Source organism: Puma concolor, chromosome B3, assembly GCF_028749965.1.
Source record: "Puma concolor isolate L17-30 chromosome B3, mPumCon1.1.hap2, whole genome shotgun sequence".
Lineage (NCBI taxonomy): Eukaryota > Metazoa > Chordata > Mammalia > Carnivora > Felidae > Puma > Puma concolor.
In genome coordinates, this window is record NC_141672.1 from 87,347,688 (window position 1) to 87,369,662 (window position 21,975).

The following is a 21,975-nucleotide window of genomic DNA, read 5'->3' on the forward strand; positions in this document are numbered from 1 at the left end:
TGAGTAAACAACTTTATTTGGATCACTGAAGACCATTTTAATTAATAAAATGATAAGAAATCTTCTATACATCTTGCTCCAGTTAATTTTTTTAATTATTGAAGTAGCATGTACTCTTCACATCCACGTGTTTGTGTGCACACATAGACCCATAAGACGTATTGATTTATAGTGAAAAGCAGCAGTCTTCTGCCCTTCTTATCCCTCCCCATCCCATAGATTCTGCTCCACAGGTGTTCGTCTTTCTCGGTTTCCAGTTTTGTTCTTTTGTTGTTGCTCGCATATCTGGTCTGGTGTTCTTGAAGAGAAGAGGATGATACATGACTTTGACTCTTTTAAGCTCTTGCAAAGACTGTTACGTATGTGTAAGCTAGGATAAGTGAAGGCGGGGAAAGAGACGCAGTTCTGTAACGCATGCTCTCTGTTTCAGGCTGAAAGTCACAACATGAAAAACCAACAGATGGATCCCTTTACCAGGCGGCAGTGCAAACCTACCATCGTTTCTAATGTGAGTGCCTAAAGAGGACGTTTTTAGTCAGGACCTAGATTCTAGGACATAAAATGAATTCCATTAGGAGATTAATAAGGAAGTTAAAAATAATGTTGTCTTAGTGGGATTTGCTTGCCTCAAACTCTTAGGTCTGGCTATCTCTCTTTTTTTTTTTTTTTTTTTTATCTTGCTATAGGACATATAGGTAGTGAAAACCTGGCATGGATTTGTAGAAACGTCTGGACTAACCCCTCCTTTGGCAGGGTGGGTTTACCAATGTGGCAGACGTTAGGAATGTGTGGGCTGGGCCACCTAGGGCCAGGCTGGCCTGGGCTGGGCTTCAAAGCTTTTAATTGCCTCTTTTTTGCTGCCTTGAGGAAAACCCCACTGAGCTGCTGATGGGTCCACTGTGGTGCTTGTGATGTTAGTGGTGGTCGGTGGGTAGGACTGTGTGAGCGTTAAATCTCTAAAATAACTTGATTTTCTCTCTCAGTCCAGAGACCCGGCTGTTCAAGCTGCCATATTGGCCCAGCTGAATGCAAAATACGGTTCTGGAGTGTTACCAGATGCTCCAAAGGAAATGAGCAAGGCAAGTGCAGCACTGTCCTGTGGCCTAGATGCTTGGCTTCTTTGGGGCCTGATCTCTCCCACCTGGAGGAACATAGCCTTTCACTTGCAGCCCTTTCCCCGTCCTGATTGTTTACAAATGTAATAAACAGCTACTGAATTTTAGCCAGACAACCTAAGTGCTAAACCCAACACCACTACTTAACTAAAGCCTTGATTACAGCTTTAGGCAACTGACATCTAGCCCTCTGAGCCACATTTTCTCCTATGTAAAATGGGGATAATACTCTATATCCTGCTGCTCCGCAGGGTACTAGGAGGAACTGATGACACATAAGCATCAGACCGTTGTAAAGGTGAAAGCTCTTTGAAAACTGAATGTCAGGGGCACCTGGATGGCTCAGTTGGTTAAGCGTCCAAGTCTTGGTTTCGGCTCAGATCATAATGTAATGGTTCATGAGTTCAAGCCCTGAGTTGGGCTCCAGGCTCATAGTGTGGAGCCTGCTTGGGATTCTTTCTCTCCCTCTCTCTCTCTGCCCCTCTCACACTGGCTCGCTCTCTCAAAATAAATAAACTTTAAAGAAATTTTTAAAAAAAGAAAACTAGAATGTTAAGTAGAGAAACTGCCAATTTAGAAGCAGATTTTTGCCTAAGTTAGGTCTTTTCCTATGGAGTCCACACTGTCCCAGGAATTCCTGAAACCTTGGGTCAGAAAGTAACTTATTGTCTTAAGCCCACCCTTTCTGCCCCACACCACAGATATGAGCCTTCCCTCTCCTCTTTCAGGCTTCAGAAAAGAAACCACCTTAATGGCCTCTCCTGTCCTCCCTCTGAGGGAAGGAATCAGAAAAGGGCCTTAGCTTTTTTTTTTTTTTTTTTACTATTAGTGACCGCTGCTTCTTGAAGTCTCTTGTATTTATGCTTTTATAGTTAGTTTTTCTCTTCACATTGCAGGGTCAGGGAAAGGATAAAGATTTGAATTCTAAGTCAGCCAGTGACCTCTCAGAAGATTTGTTCAAAGTACATGATTTCGATGTGAAGATTGATTTACAAGTTCCCAGCTCAGGTAGGTACAGGTGGGGGGAGTGGTGATGGCTGAGGACCAGATGGCAACATGGCTCTCTCCGTCAGTGGGGAGGCCTGATTTTAGGGAAGAAGTGCAGGTGTCTGCTCATCATTATTTATAGAGGCCAGAGTAAGCGGGGCTGTGGGCATGTTTTGAGAGGGAGCAGGGACAGTCAACCCGACTGGAAGGAGTGAAGCAGGAGACTCAAAAGACTTCGTAGGCGCCTCAGATGCCAATTTGCTCTTCTTTCCCACAGAGTCAAAGGCTTTGGCCATCACCTCCAAGGCTCCACCAGCCAAAGATGGGGCTCCAAGGAGATCTCTAAACTTGGAAGACTACAAAAAACGGCGAGGGCTTATTTGAGCGCACCCAGCCTGCTGCTTCTGACCCTGCATGCCCCATCACAGTGTCCCACCTTTCCTCTTTTCCTTTGATTTGCCCTCTTTGGGCTGGAGCAGCAGTAGAACTGGGAAGAGACTCTAAACTGCCAGTCATCTGTAATATAAACCATTTGCTGTATAGACCTCCCTTGTCTGCACCATCTCCCACCAACCCCCCAGGCCTCTCACCCAGTGTGGGCCTGGGCTCTCTTGGGTTTTATCCATGTCTTTAGATTTGTGTTTGCCTTTTTTTTTTTTTTTTTTTTTTTTTTAAAAAAAAAACCAGCACAGTTCATTGGCCACTCTGCACACATTCAGTATTAGCGTGGAGCTGGGATTCTTGCTGTAGCCCCTGGGGGCGACAGCAGCAGCACTGGGCGGCCTCCTCCGCGGGCTGCCTTGGACCCAACCATTGAACATTTGGCACCGGACACTTGTGGAGGGAGTGGGGACTGGGCACCTGCAGCCCTCCTCCCTCTCTCCTCATCTTTCTCTTCTTCCCATCTCTGCAGAAGAGAGGTTTTCAAATCCAATTTAGTTTCCAAAAAGTGTACATTTGTGGGGAGGGAGGGGGGGATGTTTGAGAGAGAGAGAGAGAGTGTGTGTGTGTGTGTGTGTGTACGTACGTACGTGTGTGTTTGTGTGTGTCTGTAAGTGCGTGGATTTTTTTATCATTTTTTTAAAATGCAGTACTCTTTGTATCGGTCTGTCATGGGTCTATAGCTGTTTCAGATTTTTTTCAGCTGTACATGAGCATCTGAAACTGCAAGAAAGAAACTCATTAAATGTGATTCTTCTTACTAAACAGGCCTGACTGCTGTAGCTGTGTAACATACCCTCCCCCACATCCTCTCCCCCCCATCCTCCCTCCCCCACCTCAGAGAAAACACCCCAGTTTGCCCCCTGCCCTGTAGGCTGTGTCCTGGCAGGTGGGAGGGAAGCCCACGGCCAGGTAGCAGAGAAGGCAGTGCAGGTGTCTTGCTCAACCCATGGGTACAGCCTACAGCTTCTCGGCTGAACATAGAGTGTCTTTTTCCCACCCCATGTTCTTGTCTCTTCCTAGTGATTCTGTTTTGCTCTTTCGGAAAGAATAATGTTTTGTTTTTTAAGAGAAAGTATTCAACGTGAATGTGGAGAGAACGAACACAAAAAGATTTAGGTTGCAAATGTTACAAGCATGTGCAGTTTTGTGTGTGTGTATACATATATATATGGTAAGCATATATATTGTTGTGCAGCTAGGGTGAGGCCAGCAAAGAAGTGTGTATGTCTTTATGAAATGTTTGAAAAGAGATAAGCTGACTGCTTGATAATCATTCTCAGGTGTAAAGCTCCAAGTGTAAATAAAAGTGGCATTTAACAAATCTTTTCAGAACAAAGTACAGCTGACTATATATACCAAGAACTAAGCTAAAGAAACAGCTGAGAGCTGCTGAGTCCCACAAGAGGGAGAGGAATTTAGAAGCTCTGCTTTGTACTTCATCACCCTACTTTTCTGTAAGGAAGTGGGATGATGGGAAATCATGGACTTACGTTGTATTTAAACATACAAAATGAACTTGGTGACTCTTCTGGGTTTAGTAGAGCCTCGGTGTTGCTTTAACTTAGTTTACACTTTTTTTATTTTAAAAAAACAGCAATGGATGGTTTTTTAAAAGTATTGTGACTGTAAAATTGGTAAACTGTGACTGTAACATAGCTCTGTGGTAGCTGTGACGCAGTTCGGTTGGGCTAAGGTGGGCAATGGACTCATTAAAATCATATATACTTGAATAGTCCATTGACCGAAACCCTTTATAGACTGTTGTGTAAATGTGGAATCACAGACTGCTAAACATTGCCCAGACTCCGGCAGAGCCCTGGAAGCTGCTGGGACCTCTCCTATCATGACAAACCTGGACTGTTTTTTTTTTTTCTGGTTTTAAAAGACATGAAATTATAGAATCCGTATAATTTGCTGGAGTCATTCTGATCCACCATGTAGATCTGTATTTAGTATCATTTGGATTTGGAGAAGTGTCGATTACATTATGGCTGTGTAATAAAATTTTTATTAAAACTGCATCACACTGTAGCCACTTTGCCACTACCTCCCCACACACAGCTGCCAAAAGTTTCGTTCTGAGATGCCAAAACACAGCGAGGAGAGAAGCCAACCAATTTATCACCTGAGTCGTCTCCTTGGTGATTGGAATCAGGACTGAGAATTTGTCTCCAATCTCCACTGAGGCAGGGCCTCTGAACCAAGATCTTGACCAGGCAGAAAATGTTGGCTTTATCACACACCCCTCTTCCACAGCCCCCACACCCCCACCCCCAGCTGGGCTTCTTGGCTGTTCACTTGAGGTATTTCTTACGCTGGGGAGTTGCTGCCATGGCTCCCTACTCCACACCTCCCCCACTCCATGTGGTTTCAGTGTTGAAGGGTGCGGCACCTAAGGCTGTTTAACACATTTTTCACTTCCTTCCAAGAGGCAAAAAGGCCAATGTCCATATGCCTGGCTCATGATGTATAGGTCTGTTTGTCTGTCTTGCTTCTGACAGGTGCAGGGAAAGTCTGCCTGCAACTTCCCTTCAGAAAGAATGCTTTTGTTCTGTTTCTGTGAAGTCCCGAGCTGTCACTCAAACTGTACAGATAATTGTAAATAAACTTTACACCCTGTTTTAACAAGGGGATCGGAATTAATCCAAGGATTGCATCCTCAGTGGCAACTCTCAAAGTCATGTTTTCAAAGTCCAAGAAAGCCTCTCTTTTGCTTGGTTTCCCTCCTTCCACTTCTCTTAGCCTAACACCCCCCAAAAGTGAAAGTGACTGCTTTCAACTCTTTAGCAACCTGGTTACCCAGAAGCTTCTCTAGTATGGTAGTTGTCTACAGCCAGGGAGCCCTCCACTTGGCCTGGTTTACTTCCTATCTTGGAAGATACCAGCAACCTTTAACAGAACTAGGTAGGGCCCTGATAACACTGCCTAGCCCTAGTGAGAGGCTGGTGCTTCCAAGCTTTCAGTTGGCCTTTGCTACGCTGTCTCCTGCCTATCATGAGTGTGCAGAGGGAACCCAGGGACTGGTGACCATGGAGAAAATACTGATAGCCTTTCATCGATCCCCCAAGCTAGGGAGATCTGGAACGCCTGCACTCCCTCATTCGCTGAGGATGTGCCTCAAAACTTTCTGGCCATGCTTTAGGAAGCAAAATCCTGGATCATCTATTTCCCTTTATAGATGGGAAGGTGTGAGGTGACAATGGTAGGATCCCAGTCCAAGCCTGCCTCTGGTACTCGGAGAGGTTGGTCCCTAGGGCTTGCCCAGCAGCTGTGCCCAATGAGGTTTTCTCCCAACTCATCAACACTCCCACCACCTGTGTGCTGGCAGCAGTGGGCTGGCTAGGCCCTAGAGAGCAGGGATTCTGAGCAGAAAACAGCCCTATCTGCGTCTCCCAGGATGCAGTGCCTTGGGGCACGCATACCTGAGGGCAGAAAGGAAGCTGCCAAAGGCAGAGAGATGTGGAAGGGAAAGAGGTGCAGGGTCAGTCAACTTCATCTTCTGGCCTTGGTGTGGGCAGCTTTCCTTGGGTAATCCTGGGTGGCAGTGTCCAGCACCTCTTGGGAACTAGGAAACCATCAACCCCCAGCATGGAGTTTTTGCTTGACTTCACTGACCACTGAGGTCCTCTGAGCTCCCTTGAGGAGGAAAGTGTTGGGGAGCTGGAGGGAACAGCACTAAAAGAGGGCCAAGGGGTAGCCTGCCTTCTCTGCAGGGTTCCCCAGGCCAGCCCCAGTCCTGGCTGAGCAGAACCTGTAGCTGGAGTTTCTTGACTCTGCGTGGGGGCTCAGCTACCACAGCATAGGCACATCTAGGGATTCCAGATGGTGCTCTGGACCCAAAGGAGAGCCAGGAGCCACAGGACACTGCAGGCTCAGTACAGGGTTCATATCTCTGCTCTGCCACTTACTACCTAGGCCTGAGCTAGTTAACTCCTCTGAGCCACAAATCTCCCATCTTTACAACGTAAGATCTGTCAGAGTGGTCTTAAAGATTAAGTGTACCTTTCCCCAGAAGGGGTTCAATAATGCTGTTGTTAGAGCAGAGGCCACTGTTCTTGGGAGGAGAGACTTCAGGGGCAGAGTGGCGGGGGTGGGGGGTTGGGATAGAGTGGGCAGTGAGTTGAGGGACAAGGTGGAAGCTGTAGGAAACCAGGCAGCGGAGCCTCCAGAAGCTGAAGCACTTAGTTCAGGAACTCCTGGCAGCAACCACCTCCAGGGTCAAGAAATTCTGTTTTCAGGTTGAGATTACGAGCGTGGGCACTGGAGCTGGTCTGGGGAAAGTCCAGGGAAGCAGAGCTGCTTTTTGGCCTGCCCTTGCTGCTTATGTTCTCTCCAGAATGGACAGTCTGAAAGTGGCTCAGAAGACTCCCACCTCACCACCACCCCAGCAATCTCAAAGATTGTGAGGCTTGACCTACTCACCACCACCAAGAGTAATTAAAACATACAAGCAGTACCAAACTGGAAAATATGTGTAAAGATGACTAAGAAAATGTTCTGATCTTTCCCACAAGGACTATCTCGATACCTTCTTTAAAATATCAAAGGAATTTTTTTTCTTTTTCAGCTGTCAGTGACCCTGGTTTGAAAAGTGCATGCAGAACAGACACATGAAAAGATGCTCAACATTGCTCATCGCATCATCAGAGAAATACAAATCAAAGTCACATTGAGATACCTCACACTGGTCCTAGTGGCTAAAATTAACAACTCAGGAAGCAACAGATGTTGGCAAGGGTGTGGAGAAAGGGGAACCCTCTTGCACTTTGGTGGGAATGCAAACTGGTGCAGCCCCTCTGGAAAACAGTGTAGAGGTTCCTCAAAAAAAAAAAAAAAAAAAAAAAAATTAAAAATAGAACTACGCTACGGCCCAGCAATAGCACTACTAGAAATTTATCCAAAGGATACAAGAGTGCTGATTCATATGGGCACAAGTATCCCAAAGTTTATAGCAGCGCTATCAACAATAGCCACATTATGGAAAGAGCCCAAATGTCCATCAACTGATGAATGGATAAAGAAGATGTGGTATGTATATATACATACATACACACAATGGAATACTACCCCTGATGAAAAAGAATGAGATCTTGCCATTTGCAACAATGTGGATAGAACTGAAGTGTATTTTGTTAAGTGAAGTAAGTCAGAGAAAGACAGATACATGTTTCCACTCATATGTGGAATTTGAGAAACTTAACTGAAGACCATAGGGGAAGGGAAGGAAAAATAAGTTAACAGAGAGGGAGGCAAACCATAAGATGCTCTTAAATACAGAGAATAAACTGAGGGTTGATGGGTGGAAGAGGTTGGGGGGAGGCTAGGAAAATGGGTGATGGGCATTGAGGAGGGCACTTGTTGGGATGAGCACTGGGTGTTGTATGTAAGCGATGAATCACAGGAATCTATTCCCGAAGTCAAGACTACACTGTATACACTGTATGTTAGTTAACTTGACAATAAACCATTAAAAAAGAAAAAAAAAAAGTGTAGGCGGAGACCAGGTCTTGCTCAGCCGCAGACACATTCACCTCTCACCTGGAATGCACTGGTCTATCTCCACTGATTTTCCTTGGAGAACACCTCCTCACCCTACAGAGCTCAGCCGAAAGGTCACCTCCTCCTGGAAGCCTTCCTTGATCTCCCCTCCCAATCTGGTTTGGGAGCACCTTCTACTGGCTCTCCCTAGAGCAGCACTCACCAGGTAATAATTTATGAGTCCCCACCCTGAGCCTGTTAGCTACTTGGGTCTGCCGCATATCCGCAGCACCCAGCGCCACCTGGCACTGAGGTAACGCCCAGTAAATGTGGTGGAGGGAAGGGGGGCAAGCGGATGTACAGCGGAGCCGACGCGTTCTGGGGCATTCGGTCCCACCTGTCCCTCCCATCCTGTCCCCGGACCGCAGCGCCCAGTCCTTTGGGGTCGACCAAAGGCAGCGAGAAACGCGGCTGCGGCAGGTAGGCCCGTTCACCCCAGGGCTAGTGTGCCGCCCAGCCCGGACGAGCCAACACCCTTGACTTGGGCTCGCCCACTGGGGCCGGCTGCCCGCACGTGCGCGCGCACCTCCAGCCGTGGACGCCAGCAGGATGCGCTTCCCGGCGACATCCCGGATTTGGGAGCGGGGCCTCGGCTTTCAACACCCGCGTCTTGGGGCCTGCGCGCGACTTCCCGGTGGCTCTTTTTGTCCGGCCACCGGATGCCTTATGGAGTCGACCGCCTAGCACCAGGGGTGGAAGTCAGGCTGCAGAGAGGTCACCAATGGAATTAGGGGAGGCACCCACGCCCTCGGGCAGAAGATTCAGGGAGGTGTCCTGGGGGGGACCTCAGGGACAGAGGCCTACCGACAGGCACCCACAGCATTCTCAGAGCAGTTCCTTGGACCGACCGGCAGCCGCATCCCTGACCTCATATGCTCTCGGTCCCCTCTGCCTCCGCTAGGCCGCGGGAGAGATCCTGCGGGTTCTGAGTTATGAAGAGAGGGAGGAGGGAGAACCACAGGAACACAGGCTCCTGGGAGGGATGGGAAACCTTGTTTCTGAAGTGTGTCAGGAGAGAAAATGTTCTTATTGCGCATACACAGGCGCGGTGACACATTTTGTTTGTTTTAAACCAGAGTGATTCAGATGGTGAAGGGTCAGCAAAGGCTGCTGGATCCCCAGCCCTGCTAAACTAGCCTAGCTCGAAATCCCAGAATATTCCCATCAGGTCTATCCATAATGAGGTCAGAGATTGCATGGGGAAGGAAGAGAAACCTTCTCAAAGAAAAGGGTCTGGGGCTGTCAGGTGAAAACAGCCATTCACTCCTCTTCCCAGGAGGAAGGAGACCTCCAATTCTAACCCCACCCTCAAGTTGCCATTGGCCCTGGCTTTGGCCAGCCCTCCAGCGCCCTCTCTAGTTTGTTCTGGGCAGAGATGGGCCCCAGACTGACCAGGATGGGGAATGGTTGGGATGCATGGAGCCCCTGAAAGGGCAAGGCCTTAGTGACAGCCCCTTGGAAAAAGAGCCATGTAGCACCCTGGGGCCTGTTTTCTGATGGGTCCTTTCTGGTTTCCTTTCTCCAGAAGACAATGTAAAATGATACACCACCATTCCATATAATGAAGGGAGGTCATTATAGGAACCACTCCTTGTATCCTTTTCACCTAGCACAGTGCCTGGTTTGAGGAAACTGCTCAAGGGAAGTTTGTTTTCTCTGTGAATCAATGAATGGATCACAGGTATTGTCACAAAATATTGGAATCTTGGGGTCAGGAAGTCCCTTGGAGGACACCAGGTCTCACAGAGCACATCTAGGAGTTGTTGACCAGAATAAGAACCTGTATCACTTGGTGCAGAGGAAGATTTGCCACCACCCTGCGCCCAACACACAGACACACACATGCACACACTATAGAGGCTCTGCTTTCTCCGGGGAAGCTTTCAAGGTCCCTCAAAGCAAAGGCAGTGCTCTGTCCTTTCTCCCTCAGGTGAAAGGGCCTGCCTGTGGCTCTTGGGAAGAAGAAATTAGTCCTGTGCCTGGCAGGGAATGGCGAGCAGTGACTTTACTCCTGCCCCTCAGGGTGGGGAGAGAGGGGCAGAGCTAAATAAGGCAGGTTGGGGAATGAAACCAAGCCTCCAGAAAACCCTCACCTCACACACCCTATTTTCCAGGCCTCCCCCTTTCCCAGCTTTGTGCCCACTGTCTTTACTGCCTAGGAGGGATGTAGCTCCCAGGCCTGATAAATCCCGAAAGCCATGGAGAGGAGTGAAGACTCAGACACTCTAGAGAGAAGGCCTCAAGGGTACAGGAGGATCCCTGAACTGAGATGCCACAGAAGAAGAGAGATCAGTTTTCTCATCAGACACATAGCTGGCCTTGTGAATAAGGCAGAGAGACGCACATGGCCTATCTCAGATTAGCCACCTCATGTCCATCAAAACCTTGCAACATTCCTCTATGCCCCCGTTTCCCATTTTTCCAACACACAAGAGGCCTTTCCTCCATCTATATAGTAGTCTGATTTTCTCCACAGCACTCTACGGGTAGCCATCTACTCACAGCTTCAAGAACTGTGGAAACTGAGGCACAAACAACATGATTCCAGGATGTGAAAGGTCATTCCTGGCTCAACTAAGACAACATGAGAGCCCCCTGACCTTGTCCCACTGCTATATCGGGACCCCCGGCTCTGCCCCAGTATGTGCCCCTATGCCTTCTGCCTGTAGTAGGTGGAGGCAGACTCTGCCTTCCTCGGATAAGGAACTAGAGACTGAACTATAAGATGCTAATAAAAGAAAGTATGCACGGCACAGGAATAGAAGTCAGTGGATCTAGCCAAGACTCTCTGGCTTTTCCACCAACTAGCTGTGTGGCCTTGTGCAAAGACTGTAACCTCCTGGGTTGAGCCATTTAACTCCTTTGTTACTTCTCCTGTGTTTTGAGGAGAACAGGATGCACCTAAAGGTCCTTCCCACTCTAAAAGTCTATGAAATTGGGGCCCCTGAGTGGCTCAGTTGGTTAAGCAGCTGCTGACTCTCGGTCATGATCTCATTGTTTGTGAGGTCAAGCCCTGCATTGGGCTTCGTGCTAACAGCAGGAAGCCTGCTTGGGATTCTCTCTCTTCCTCTCTCTCTGCTCCCTCCTCTCTCTAAATAAATAAACATTTTCTAAAAAGTCTATGAAATTAGCTCTCATTTCAACGTTTATTTATTTTTGGGACAGAGAGAGACAGAGCATGAACGGGGGAGGGGCAGAGAGAGAGGGAGACACAGAATCGGAAACAGGCTCCAGGCTCTGAGCCATCAGCCCAGAGCCTGACGCAGGGCTCGAACTCACGGACCGCGAGATCGTGACCTGGTTGAAGTCGGACGCTTAACCGACTGCGCCACCCAGGCGCCCCAAATTAGCTCTCATTTCAATACCCATTCCCAAGTTTGTCCTTACCTTTCCACTGAGGGATACTTGGAAAATATGGCAAAGAGCTCTTCTTTGCTTTCTGGGCTTAGGACAAGTGCCTAATAGAAGAAGAAAAAGAATTGCCCTTGAGTTTTCTCTTGGCAGCCAGCTCCCGGCTTGCTTGTGCTTCCAACATTGTCGTTTATATATATATATATATATATATATATATATATATATATATATATATATATATATATATATCTCACAAACATTAACAGGTGCACAGTGCATGTTCCCTCCTCTCATTTCCCTCCCACCTTTTCAGTTCTGGCGAGTCCTTGTTGACTCTCCCCATCCCGGGTTTGCCCCCAGCCTGCCCCTACCCTGAGGGCAGTACCAGTCCCACCAGAGACCAGGGTAGCCCCAAAAGAGGGAAGTGAGTGCAGGAGACATGGCTTTTGAGCCATCAAGCTCTAGAGTACACCCTTCACACACACCCAGGCTCCTCTAGATCTCTGTGCCCACAGAAAGTAGCCATGTGATTTCCCAGGTTCTCTGAATAGTCAAACTCCTGTATTTCCTTCTTTCTCTCCTTCCCCTCCACTCATCCTTCCACACTTTTACTTTCTTCATCAATTCCCCCAGGACCTTCTCCTTTTTGCTCTGCTGAAGCTTCCCATTTTCTCTCTCTGAACCCTCCTTTTGTCTCCTCCTGGGCCATCCTTGAATCTAGCTGAAGAGAGATGAGGGGAAGGAGAGCTTCTTTTGGCCTTCGTCAGCATCAGAGGCAATCCTTCTGGGGCATCCTGCCCCACAGGGTCCCCAACAATCCTGAGGCACGAGGCACCTGAGGAGGGATCCTCCCCAGTGGCATTTTGGGGGAAGACAAGAAATGCTGTGAAATACAAACTCTACTTACAGCAGCCCTGCAGTTCAGCCGACCACTAACTTGTGAAGTGGCCAAATACTGCACCACGATGCCACGGATGAGCCAGCGTCGTGGCTCTCTTACCCTGTCACAGCCACAACTCTGGGTCAGGTGAGGTTTCCCTAAATTTACAAAGGGAAGAGACGTCAAAGATCACATCTAGAGTGTGATGAACCTGAGACTGGCTCTTCCTACCACCCACACTAAAACTATTCTCATATTGTATAGATTTTACATCTTTCATATTATTTTATTCTCCTAGCAATTCTGTGAGGTAGACGACAACCCTGCGGAAAAGAATCAACAGTTCAGGGGCGCCTGGGTGGCGCAGTCGGTTAAGCGTCCGACTTCAGCCAGGTCACGATCTCGCGGTCCGTGAGTTCGAGCCCCGCATCGGGCTCTGGGCTGATGGCTCAGAGCCTGGAGCCTGTTTCCGATTCTGTGTCTCCCTCTCTCTCTGCCCCTCCCCCGTTCATGCTCTGTCTCTCTCTGTCCCAAAAATAAATAAACGTTGAAAAAAAAAATTAAAAAAAAAAAAAAGAATCAACAGTTCAAGGAGGTGAAATGACTTGCTTAGGATCACACAGCAGACTCCACGCTCCGAATTCCACAGAAAAAGGAGTCAGAAGGGCACAGCCCCTGCCAGCCAGTAGCCAAGGGATGCTGCCCAGGACTGCGCCAGGACTCGCCGCGAGATTCAGGCCCCGCCCCCCTGACCTTGTTCTCTGCCAGCTGAGAAGTGGGGAGCTTGGGGGGAAGAAGCCTCAGGTCTTGCCCAGGACAGAGTCCCCACTTGGGCGCACGCCCTGGGGTGAGGCTTCCCCAGGAAGCTGATGGCCTTGCATTCCATGCTGAAGGAAAGCCCGGAGACCAGGAATCCTTGGCCCAGGATGGATCGTGGAAAGGAGCCGGAGGGACTGGGTAGGAGAGCGAGAGCAGGACCAGCTCCAAGGCAGTAGGGCCCGGGGGCGGAGCGACCCCTCCGGTCTCTTCGAGAACGGGGACAGAGAGGTTGCGAAGGCCAGGCCCTGACTTTGTGTCCACGAGGTCTGAGCTTCCCGGTCACCTGGAGGAGCAACAGGGAGCCCTTGGAGGCCCGCGCTTTCTCTGAAAGTGAAAGGAGTGGGCGGGGGGCGCGGCCGAGGCGGGGCCCAGGCGGGCAGCCGCGCAGGCTCCGCCTCGGGGCAGTCTCGCGCCGGGGGCGCTGAGCGTCTCCAGTCCTCGCTGCGCCGCGGGCTGGTGGGCTTCGCTGAGGCTCGCGTGCGGGGAAATGACCCTGCCCGGGGGCCCGACGAGCATGGCGCGGCCGGGGGGCGCGGGGCCCTGCAGCCCGGGGTTGGAGCGGGCCCCGCGCCGGAGTGTCGGGGAGCTGTGCCTGCTCTTCGAGGCGCGCTGCGCGGCGGTCGCTGCCGCCGCCGCCGCAGGGGAGCCCCGGGCCCGCGGGGCCAAAAGGCGTGGGGGACAGGTCCCGAACGGGCTTCCGCGGGCTCCCCCTGCCCCGGTGATCCCGCAGCTGACTGTGACAGCTGAGGAGCCGGACGTACCCCCGACCAGCCCGGGGCCACCGGAGCCGGAGGGTGGCTGGCTCCCGGCCGTGGGCTCCTCACACCTGCAGCAGCCGCGCCGCCTCTCCACCTCGTCGCTCTCCTCTACTGGCTCCTCGTCGCTGCCCGAGGACTCAGAGGACGATCTGCTGAGCGACAGCGAAAGCCGGAGCCGCGGCAACGTGCAGCTGGAAGCCAGCGAGGACGTGGGTCAGGTATGGGCCGCGGGGGCGGGGCCAGCGCGGGGCGCGGGGGCTGCGTGCGGCGGACCCAGCTCTGAGCTGGCTGAGCGCCGACTTCTGCGCTAAGCTCCCTCCGCCTGGGGTCCTGCTTAGCAGGAGCATGGGGTTCTCAAGGACGCGCTGGGCTGACCTCCCTCCTTGGCAGTTTTCACCCGGCTTCCACCTGCGGGTCGCTGCCCGGGCCCTGGGGCGTCTAAGAAAGAGAGGGAGGAGGAGTCTGCGACCGGTCGCGAGCACCGGGTAGGGCGGAGGTGGAGATCGTGACTTGCTGGCTGCGAAGTGGGGCTGAGGGATCGGAGGGGCTTGGTCTTGCCCCGCGAACTCTCGAAGAGAGAGGGGTGAAGGAGTCTCCCTCTCTCCCCACCCCCTCTCCCGCGCGGCGGCCCCACCCGCCGCCGTTGCCACGGTTTCCCTCTCCTGAGTGGGAGTGGAGAGGCGCTCCAGGCTCTGCTCGGGAACCGCCGCCGTCTGCTCCCGGCGCCCGCACAAGATGTGGACGCAGAAAAGGGAGGGGCTTGGGGCTGGGGGCTCCGGTAGGGAGTGGGACGCAGCCCTCCCCGGGTTTCCTGCTCCTAAGGAAAGCCGGGAGGAGGTAAACTGAGGCTGAAAAGCGGGATCCGCCTGCTAGTCCCTACTCCGGTAACCTGGCTGTTCCGGTGCCAGGTTTGACCCTCAGATAACCCCGGCCAGGGTGCAGCGAAGTCATTCCCATGCCTGCCCCTCAGGGGTGTGCGGCGCCCGGGATAGCCATCTTGACCCCCTCGTTTTAACCAAGGCCAAATACTTTAAATAACTACCCGCGGTCAACGCGAAGGAGTTGCTCTAGATCCCCGTTATGCAAGTGTCCCTGGAGTGGAGGGAGAGGCGAAGGGCGTCCCGCAGGCTCTGGTGGTTCCGAGCCTGCCCAGAAGGGCGGTGAGAGCGGCGGACACTGGGCGCGGTGGGGAGAGCCCTGAGGCGCGGCCTCTGCCTGCTGAACCCGGGCTTCGCCGCTCGTTCGGACTGGATGAGGCGGAGGAGACCCTGTAACGACTTGCAGTGGATCTGTGAATCAGTTACCCGCTGAGACGTACATTCTCCAGAAGGCAGCGTGGTTTGTAAGGTACAAGAGGGAAAAGTCTCATAGAGCAGGAACACACAAACGCGCACACACACGCACACACCCCGCCGCAGTCAGGTGTAGGGTGCGGGGAGTCCCTCTCTCCTCCGCGGATGAAAAGGATACCCCTCCCTGATCCGTGATCATTCCTAGTACAACCCTGGCTCACAGAGGGATGCGGGTGCCATCGAGGAATCTCCAAAGCCGTGGAATGTGGGGCAGTGAGAGGACTCCTTTCCCACCTCCTCCGAAATCCGGAGCAGTAGTTCTGGGTGCACCGTTCCCCGGGTCAGATCTCTGACAGCTGAGAGGCGGGATCAGGAGAAAGGACGCCAGGAGGGAAGCCCCCCCCCCCCCCCCCCGCCCTCCGCCCCCGTTTCCCTCTTCCGCCTACAGTCGGAGGAGGGCCCGGGGCCCAATCCTGCCTGCAACATAGGCACGCCGCCTGGGGTCAAGACTCCGAAGACCAGCTGCAGCTGTGCCCTAGGCGTCTTCGGCCGGCCTCTCCCTCGCCAAGCTTCGCCTTCTATCGGCGCAGCCAGGAGCTGGAGCAGATGGCCGCTGCGGGCCCTTACAGCTCCAAGGCTGCGTCTCCCAGGCCTTCCCAACCCCCAGCCCGCCGGGGCCTCCCCGAAGGCAAACAGCCACGGCGGCGGCAGATAAGCCAGTAGGTGTTGACAGAGGCTGCCTGCGCCCGCGTGGAAGGGCCAGGCGCGGACTTTGCCTCACGGCCGGTCGGGGAGCGGCACAGAGTGCCCGCCTAGGCTGCCTTCAGGGCTTCCCCGGTCAGGAAGCTGAGGCCATCGGTTGGCTGACGGTGAAGGATGCGCCGGGAGAAGGGTCCTGCAGCAGAGCTCGGGAGCTCCCAGCTTGCCAGGCCCTGACACTAGGGCATGGGTAGATAATGGTATAGCTGGAAGCAAGAGGCGGCCCTGAAAGTCTCCACTTTGCCTCTGCCTGACACATCTTTCCCCAGCTCCTAGGAGCACCACACAGCCTGCCCAGAGCCTGGAGCTGGGCTCCCAGCAGGGTACTATCCTGGGACTGGGCAGCCTGCCTCCTTCCTGGGGCCTTTCTTCTGGAAGAGGGAAAAGTCACAGGCAGAGAAACCCAGACAGATCAGGAGAGGAGTTGGGGGCCTATCCCCAAGAGCAGCCAGCATGACTGTCCTCTTAGGCCTTGCCTGCCTCTTAAAACAGTTTTGGGGTGTTGCTGTAGGGAGGGTATCTGGCTCCTGTTCATTTGGTTCTCCTCTTTCAGTGCTCTAGGATGGTAAAGAGACCTTGATGCCATCCTGTCCTGGACCCAGAACTCCCACACTTCACTTTTCACTAATTATAGAGCAGAATTTAGGTTAACAGACTTCCTTTTTAAAAAGCAAATGCCCCTGGGAGGGTGAAGTCGTGGGTCACTTATACCTTAGTGCAAATCATTTTATAAATTTAAACTGATTGCTACCACCACCACCACCACCACCACCACCACCACCACCACCACCACCACCACAGGGAGTGCTGGTTTGATAGGGCAATGGGAACATGAGGAGGGGGTTGGGCTGGCAGAGTGCTTCAGCCCAAGACTGAATGGCTGGAGGTAGGGAGCCAGAGCCAGAGTCAGGAAGAATGGGGATGAGTATCTGGTGTGCTGTAAGAAGCAGGAGTCCTCAGGGCTTCCAAATGGAGCTTGGACAAAGGAAGGTCTGAGGCTAATGTCCAGCCAAACCCTTCCCAGAGAGAGACGGTCCCTGTCTAGCCCCAGGGGTGAGGATCAGAAGGTGCCCCTGTGACTTCCTCAAAGACTCTTTCACATAATCAGCTCTCCTGGGTTTTTTTGCCCCAAGATGCCCAGGCAGCCTATGGGTGTGAGTTGGTTTCCCAGACTTCTATGGAGGGTAGGCTGGGCCCAAGGTTGGGGCTTTGGCCCTGTTTCCAGCTAGAAATAACAAATCTGCTTTTTGATATCCATATAATAAAAGCCTTACCTGCTCAAAAATATCTTCCTTGCTGTTGTTCATGTGCCAAAATTCCCGCCCACCCACTAAAGAATGACTCTTCAGGAGCCTTTTTGAATACATGCATTTTTATCTGCGTTATGTTCCCTGGAGGAGGCAGCTCCCTAAGATGGATGGTGGTGAGTTCATTGATACTTGCATAGACTCGTTCCGTGTTTGACCATATCCCTCACTGGCAGGGGAGCTAAATTCTGTCCTACCAACCCCAGGAAGTGGCTGGGAGGGTTCAGATGCAACCCCCTTGTAACCTGCATGGCTGGAACCAGCCTTAGTTGCTGCTACTCTTGGCTGATATGATCCTCACAAAATTGGAGGAGAAGAGGTGATGACCCCATTTTACCTCAGCTTGGAAGCAAATCAGTGCTGTGTTATCATGCATCAATCAAGTGACAGTAGCCCAGGACTGCAGGCACTAAATCTTCTTCTACTGGGCCCACCTCCCACCTTCCATCCCCACTCACTGCTCCCACAAAATCCCAGAAGAAGGGATGGTGTGGTTCTCCCATCTCACTTAACCCAGGGCTGGCTCCCTCTTCCCCTGGGGTGGCTACAGAACTAGATATACCCTCCAAGTCCATTCTGGCCCCACTGTCCCCAAGCTTCTGTCAGTAGGCTCCTAAAGCTGCCTGAAACCATACCATTAAACCCATTCCTTTGGATGAAGACAGAGATGTCCAGCCAACAGAGAGGAGTTTGCAGGCAGATCTCAGTGTTTCCCCAGAGAGCAGACAGCCCACCTTGTGGCTGCAGATTGCTTCATCTTACACAAAGCTCTTTCTCATGCAGGGTCCCATTTGACCCCCAAAGGGAATTGGGGTGGTAGAATGGATTTTGGAAACTGATGGGGTAATTGGGACGTGGGGGAGGAGGTTGGGCTGGTAGAGAACTTCAGCCAGAAGCCAGGAGGCTGGAGGCAGGGAGTGAGGGGATGTTAACTCCTCTGAGCCTTGATTTCCTTCTGTAAAATGGCAATAATGCTACCACCCCATGCTCTTGCTTTGCATGTGAATGATTTGAAAATCATGAGTGGGAGAAGGGGGTATAGGACGGTGCCACTGAATACACATGGCGCATACATCTTCCTGGAATTTTACTTGAAGATTTGGAGGTGGGAGAGTTTTATAATAAAACTTGGATTTATTATGCAGCAGAATGCAAACCTTGCATGTATTTAAAGAGTAAAAAAAGGAGTTTTGAAAGAGATGTCATGTTTCTAGTGGGCTGCTTCTGGCTACACCCCCAGATCCCTGGGGGTTGGACACGTGATCACACCCTAGTGTGCCATGTAGGGACTTCAGTAGGAAAGTAGGAGCAGTGCTTTCTGATGGAAGATGAGAAGCGCCTGGCAGGCAGTAGGCGGTCAGTAAATGGTGGCTCATGTTATGGCAGCAGCTCTATCCTCCCAGAGGAAACAGGCTCACACAGATGAAATCCTCACTTTGGTTCACTCAGCTAAAAAGTGACAGAACACATGATTCCAGTGCCCTGTCACTAACCCCTATCTCCTCCCCATGGGAAAGCAGCAGACTTCCCCTGTTTAGGCCAAGTTCTCCCTCTCCCTCTTGGAACTCTCTCTGATCAGGGAGGCTGTATTTCTGTGTTCCAGCCCTATAACTCCTGCAACACATATGCAACTCCTCTGAGGCAAGTACCCCTACGAGGAGGCAGCAGACACACAGTTTGGATGAGCAAACCTGTGTACTTTAGAGGGTGAACACAGGGCTGATGAGTTTTGGGTGGGAAAAGGAAAGGTCCAGAGTATGAGCTGCTCTCTGAATTGGGTGGAGGCCAGAAGCCATGGTCATGAGGCAAGAAGCACACCAAAATCTACATTTCCTTCCCGGTTTCATCTAAAATGATAGGCTCTCAGCTCTGCATCCCATTTTCAAGGCTCAGGTTTCTGGGTCTAGATCAAGACCAAGGATGCCCCGAGCCTTGCCAACTGGTGAGGAGTGAAAAGGCATCAGGAATAGCAAGAGGGTCTCAGGGAGCCCTAAGCCATTCTTTTCCCAGGCCCTGCCAGGCTAGCCTCTCTGTCCTGGGCCTTTGCAAAAGTTTGTTTCCATGTTTGTCTCCCTAAATGAGAGTAGCCAATGGTCCAAAGTGAACGAAACAAGAATCCAAATTTGTCCAGTTTCTGCTTCATGCCAAGGAATGGGGTTTGGGGAGGATGGAGCCTGTCACACTCAAGCCTCATTTACTACTCATAACAACCCAGGGAGAGTGATTATTTCCCCATTTTACAGATGAAGAAACTGACACTCAGAGGCCTGTTTCTCAGGCCCCAGAATCTCCTGAGGCAATGTTAGAAATGCAAATTTTTGGCTCCACCCAGACCTACTTAGAATTTCCCCCTGGGGCAGACCTGAGCGGCTGCATTTTTTAACCGGGGTGACCATCAGGTGATGTTCAAGCTCAGGAAAGTTCTAAATCCTTGACAGAGCACTTTAGTAACCTGCCCACTCAGCTCAGAGCAGCAGGAGTGGGGTGCAAACCTGAGCCCTTTGGCATTAAATTCAAGGCTGTTTTCAGCACAGTCCATAAGCTGGATATCTGCCATCACCCTGTGCCCATCTCAGTGTCCTCCACATAGGCTCACAATAAACTTTCCTTGAGTGAGTGAGTGAGTGAGTGAGTGAGTGAACCGTGGGGCCCTAGCTACTTGCGGTGGGTTGGGGCAGGAGACCCTATTCCAAAGGAGGGCGGGCTTAAGCACTGCTGAGACGCCAACGTGCACACTGGACCGTGTCGCTTTCAGAAAAGCCACTGGCAGAAGATTCGGACCATGGTGAATCTGCCCGTCATGAGCCCTTTCAAGAGGCGCTATGCCTGGGTGCAGCTGGCTGGGCACACGGGTGAGCACAGGGCAGGCGCCGGTGAGGTGGGTGGGTGTCTGGAGTAGGAAGGGACCAGGCAGCGCTAACTGGTGCCAGTCTGCAGGGAGTTTCAAGGCGGCTGGCACCAGCGGGCTGATCCTGAAGCGCAGCTCAGAGCCGGAGCGCTACTGCCTGGCGCGGCTCATGGCGGACGCGCTGCGCGGCTGCGTGCCCGCCTTCCACGGCGTGGTGGAGCGCGACGGCGAGAGCTACTTGCAGTTACAGGACCTGCTCGACGGCTTCGATGGGCCCTGCGTACTTGACTGCAAGATGGGCGTCAGGTACACGTGTCATGCCTGGCTGGGCGCGCACACAGGGAGGGGATGAGCGCTCTACCGGGTGCCCAAAGCCGCGCTGGACCGGTTCCAGGTGTGCGCCGTCTTACGCCCCGCCGCTGCCCGCGCCTCCGCAGGACTTACCTGGAAGAGGAGCTGACCAAAGCCCGCGAGCGGCCTAAGCTGCGGAAGGACATGTACAAGAAGATGCTGGCGGTAGACCCGGCGGCTCCTACCGAGGAGGAGCACGCGCAGCGCGCGGTCACCAAGCCACGCTACATGCAGTGGCGAGAAGGCATCAGTTCCAGCACCACACTGGGCTTCCGCATCGAAGGCATCAAGGTGGGCCAGTCCCGCTTCGCTTTGCAGAGCCCTGTCCCTCCCTCAGCCCTAACCCCGCCGTGCGGTATCTGCCCTGTTGTTGACCCCCACCACGAGGCACCCTCTGGCGGCCTTTCTGCCGTCCCTGCAACTAACGTCCTGGGAGGTATTGCTGCTCTAGTCTGATCCTCTCCCCTTGAGCTGAGGAGAGACACGGGGACCCTGACCCTTCCTGTCCCATCTCCTTCAGAAAGCTGATGGCTCCTGCAGCACCGACTTCAAGACGACGCGAAGCCGGGAGCAGGTGATTCGTGTCTTCGAGGAGTTTGTGCAAGGGGATGCGGAAGTGTTGGTGAGCGCCGGATCCTAGAACCCTGGGGTGTTGGGGAAACCTGAAAACGAGGGGTGCCCCTAGGTCATCCGGTTTAGCTCCCTTGCCGTGACCCGTTCCCCCCCCCCCCCCCACATCGTAGCATTTATCCCACCTGGGGGCCTGTGTCTTCCTCACCACGGTATTTGCCAAGCCAAGTATGCTTCGTGGCCCCTAATTTTAGCAGAGGCTCAATTAGTGTTTAATTAATTTGCCTTCCTCTCCTACCCTGTTCTCTCCAGAGGAGGTATCTGAACCGCCTGCAGCAGATCCGGGACACCCTGGAGGTCTCTGAGTTCTTTAGGAGGCACGAGGTAAGAGGGGTAGGCTCAGGTGCGGGAACTGTGGTCTGTGAGGGCTACAGCAGGATTAGGATGGGGGGCTTCTCCAGGAAAGGGCCGTGGCCTGACCATGTGGGGCTCGACAGGTGATCGGCAGTTCGCTGCTCTTCGTGCACGATCACTGCCATCGCGCCGGTGTGTGGCTCATTGACTTCGGCAAGACCACGCCCCTCCCCGACGGCCAGACCCTGGACCACCGGCGGCCCTGGGAGGAGGGCAACCGCGAGGACGGCTATTTGCTGGGGCTGGACAATCTCATTAGCATCCTGGCCAGCCTGGCTGAGAGATGAGGCTGGGCCCTGGTTCTGACAGATGGACCCGCGGCCGTGTCCACACCATGCATGCAGCCAGAGACTGAAACCCTGCGGTGCCGGGAGGTTCACACGGTTCTGAAGGCCAAGCGCCAACCACCATGGGACGCACTGCACGAGCAGGGGGCTGTCTCCAACTGATGGCACTAATTAACCCAGGGAGGGGGGTAGGGAGGCTGGCTGGGACAATGGCCTCCTTCCTCAGCCCAGCTCTCTTGAGGGGGCTGCATC

At 52.6% G+C, this 21,975-nt stretch overlaps 2 protein-coding genes and 1 long non-coding RNA gene across 7 annotated transcripts in view; 2 read left to right on the forward strand and 1 right to left on the reverse strand.

Moving 5' to 3' along the window:
- RTF1 (RTF1 homolog, Paf1/RNA polymerase II complex component) overlaps positions 1-4,567 on the forward strand; it is a 52,093-nt gene extending 47,526 nt beyond the window's left edge. Inside the window, exons 15-18 of the mRNA XM_025919714.2 lie at positions 431-508; positions 984-1,079; positions 2,012-2,123; positions 2,380-4,567. Coding sequence (XP_025775499.1) covers positions 431-508; positions 984-1,079; positions 2,012-2,123; positions 2,380-2,486 — 393 coding nt within the window. The 3' untranslated portion in view covers positions 2,487-4,567. The remainder of the gene's footprint in view (positions 1-430; positions 509-983; positions 1,080-2,011; positions 2,124-2,379) is intronic.
- LOC147580184 (uncharacterized) lies at positions 74-15,570 on the reverse strand. Of its 5 annotated transcripts, XR_015252597.1 has the most exons (6): positions 15,409-15,570; positions 14,938-15,172; positions 13,899-14,333; positions 13,072-13,420; positions 11,472-11,542; positions 74-298 (listed from the first exon to the last, which is right to left on the reverse strand). It is a non-coding gene; the product is annotated as an uncharacterized LOC147580184 (long non-coding RNA). The 5 variants fall into 5 exon arrangements; XR_015252595.1 differs by having other exon boundaries at positions 14,938-15,570; XR_015252596.1 differs by having other exon boundaries at positions 74-431; positions 14,938-15,570.
- ITPKA (inositol-trisphosphate 3-kinase A) lies at positions 13,542-21,882 on the forward strand. Its single transcript, XM_025919708.2, has 7 exons — positions 13,542-14,113; positions 20,009-20,105; positions 20,191-20,407; positions 20,539-20,743; positions 20,973-21,074; positions 21,335-21,406; positions 21,520-21,882. The coding sequence occupies exons 1-7, from the start codon at positions 13,625-13,627 to the stop codon at positions 21,721-21,723; spliced, it is 1,386 nt and encodes a 461-aa protein (XP_025775493.2). The 5' UTR covers positions 13,542-13,624; the 3' UTR covers positions 21,724-21,882.
- Positions 21,883-21,975: the final 93 nt, after the last annotated feature.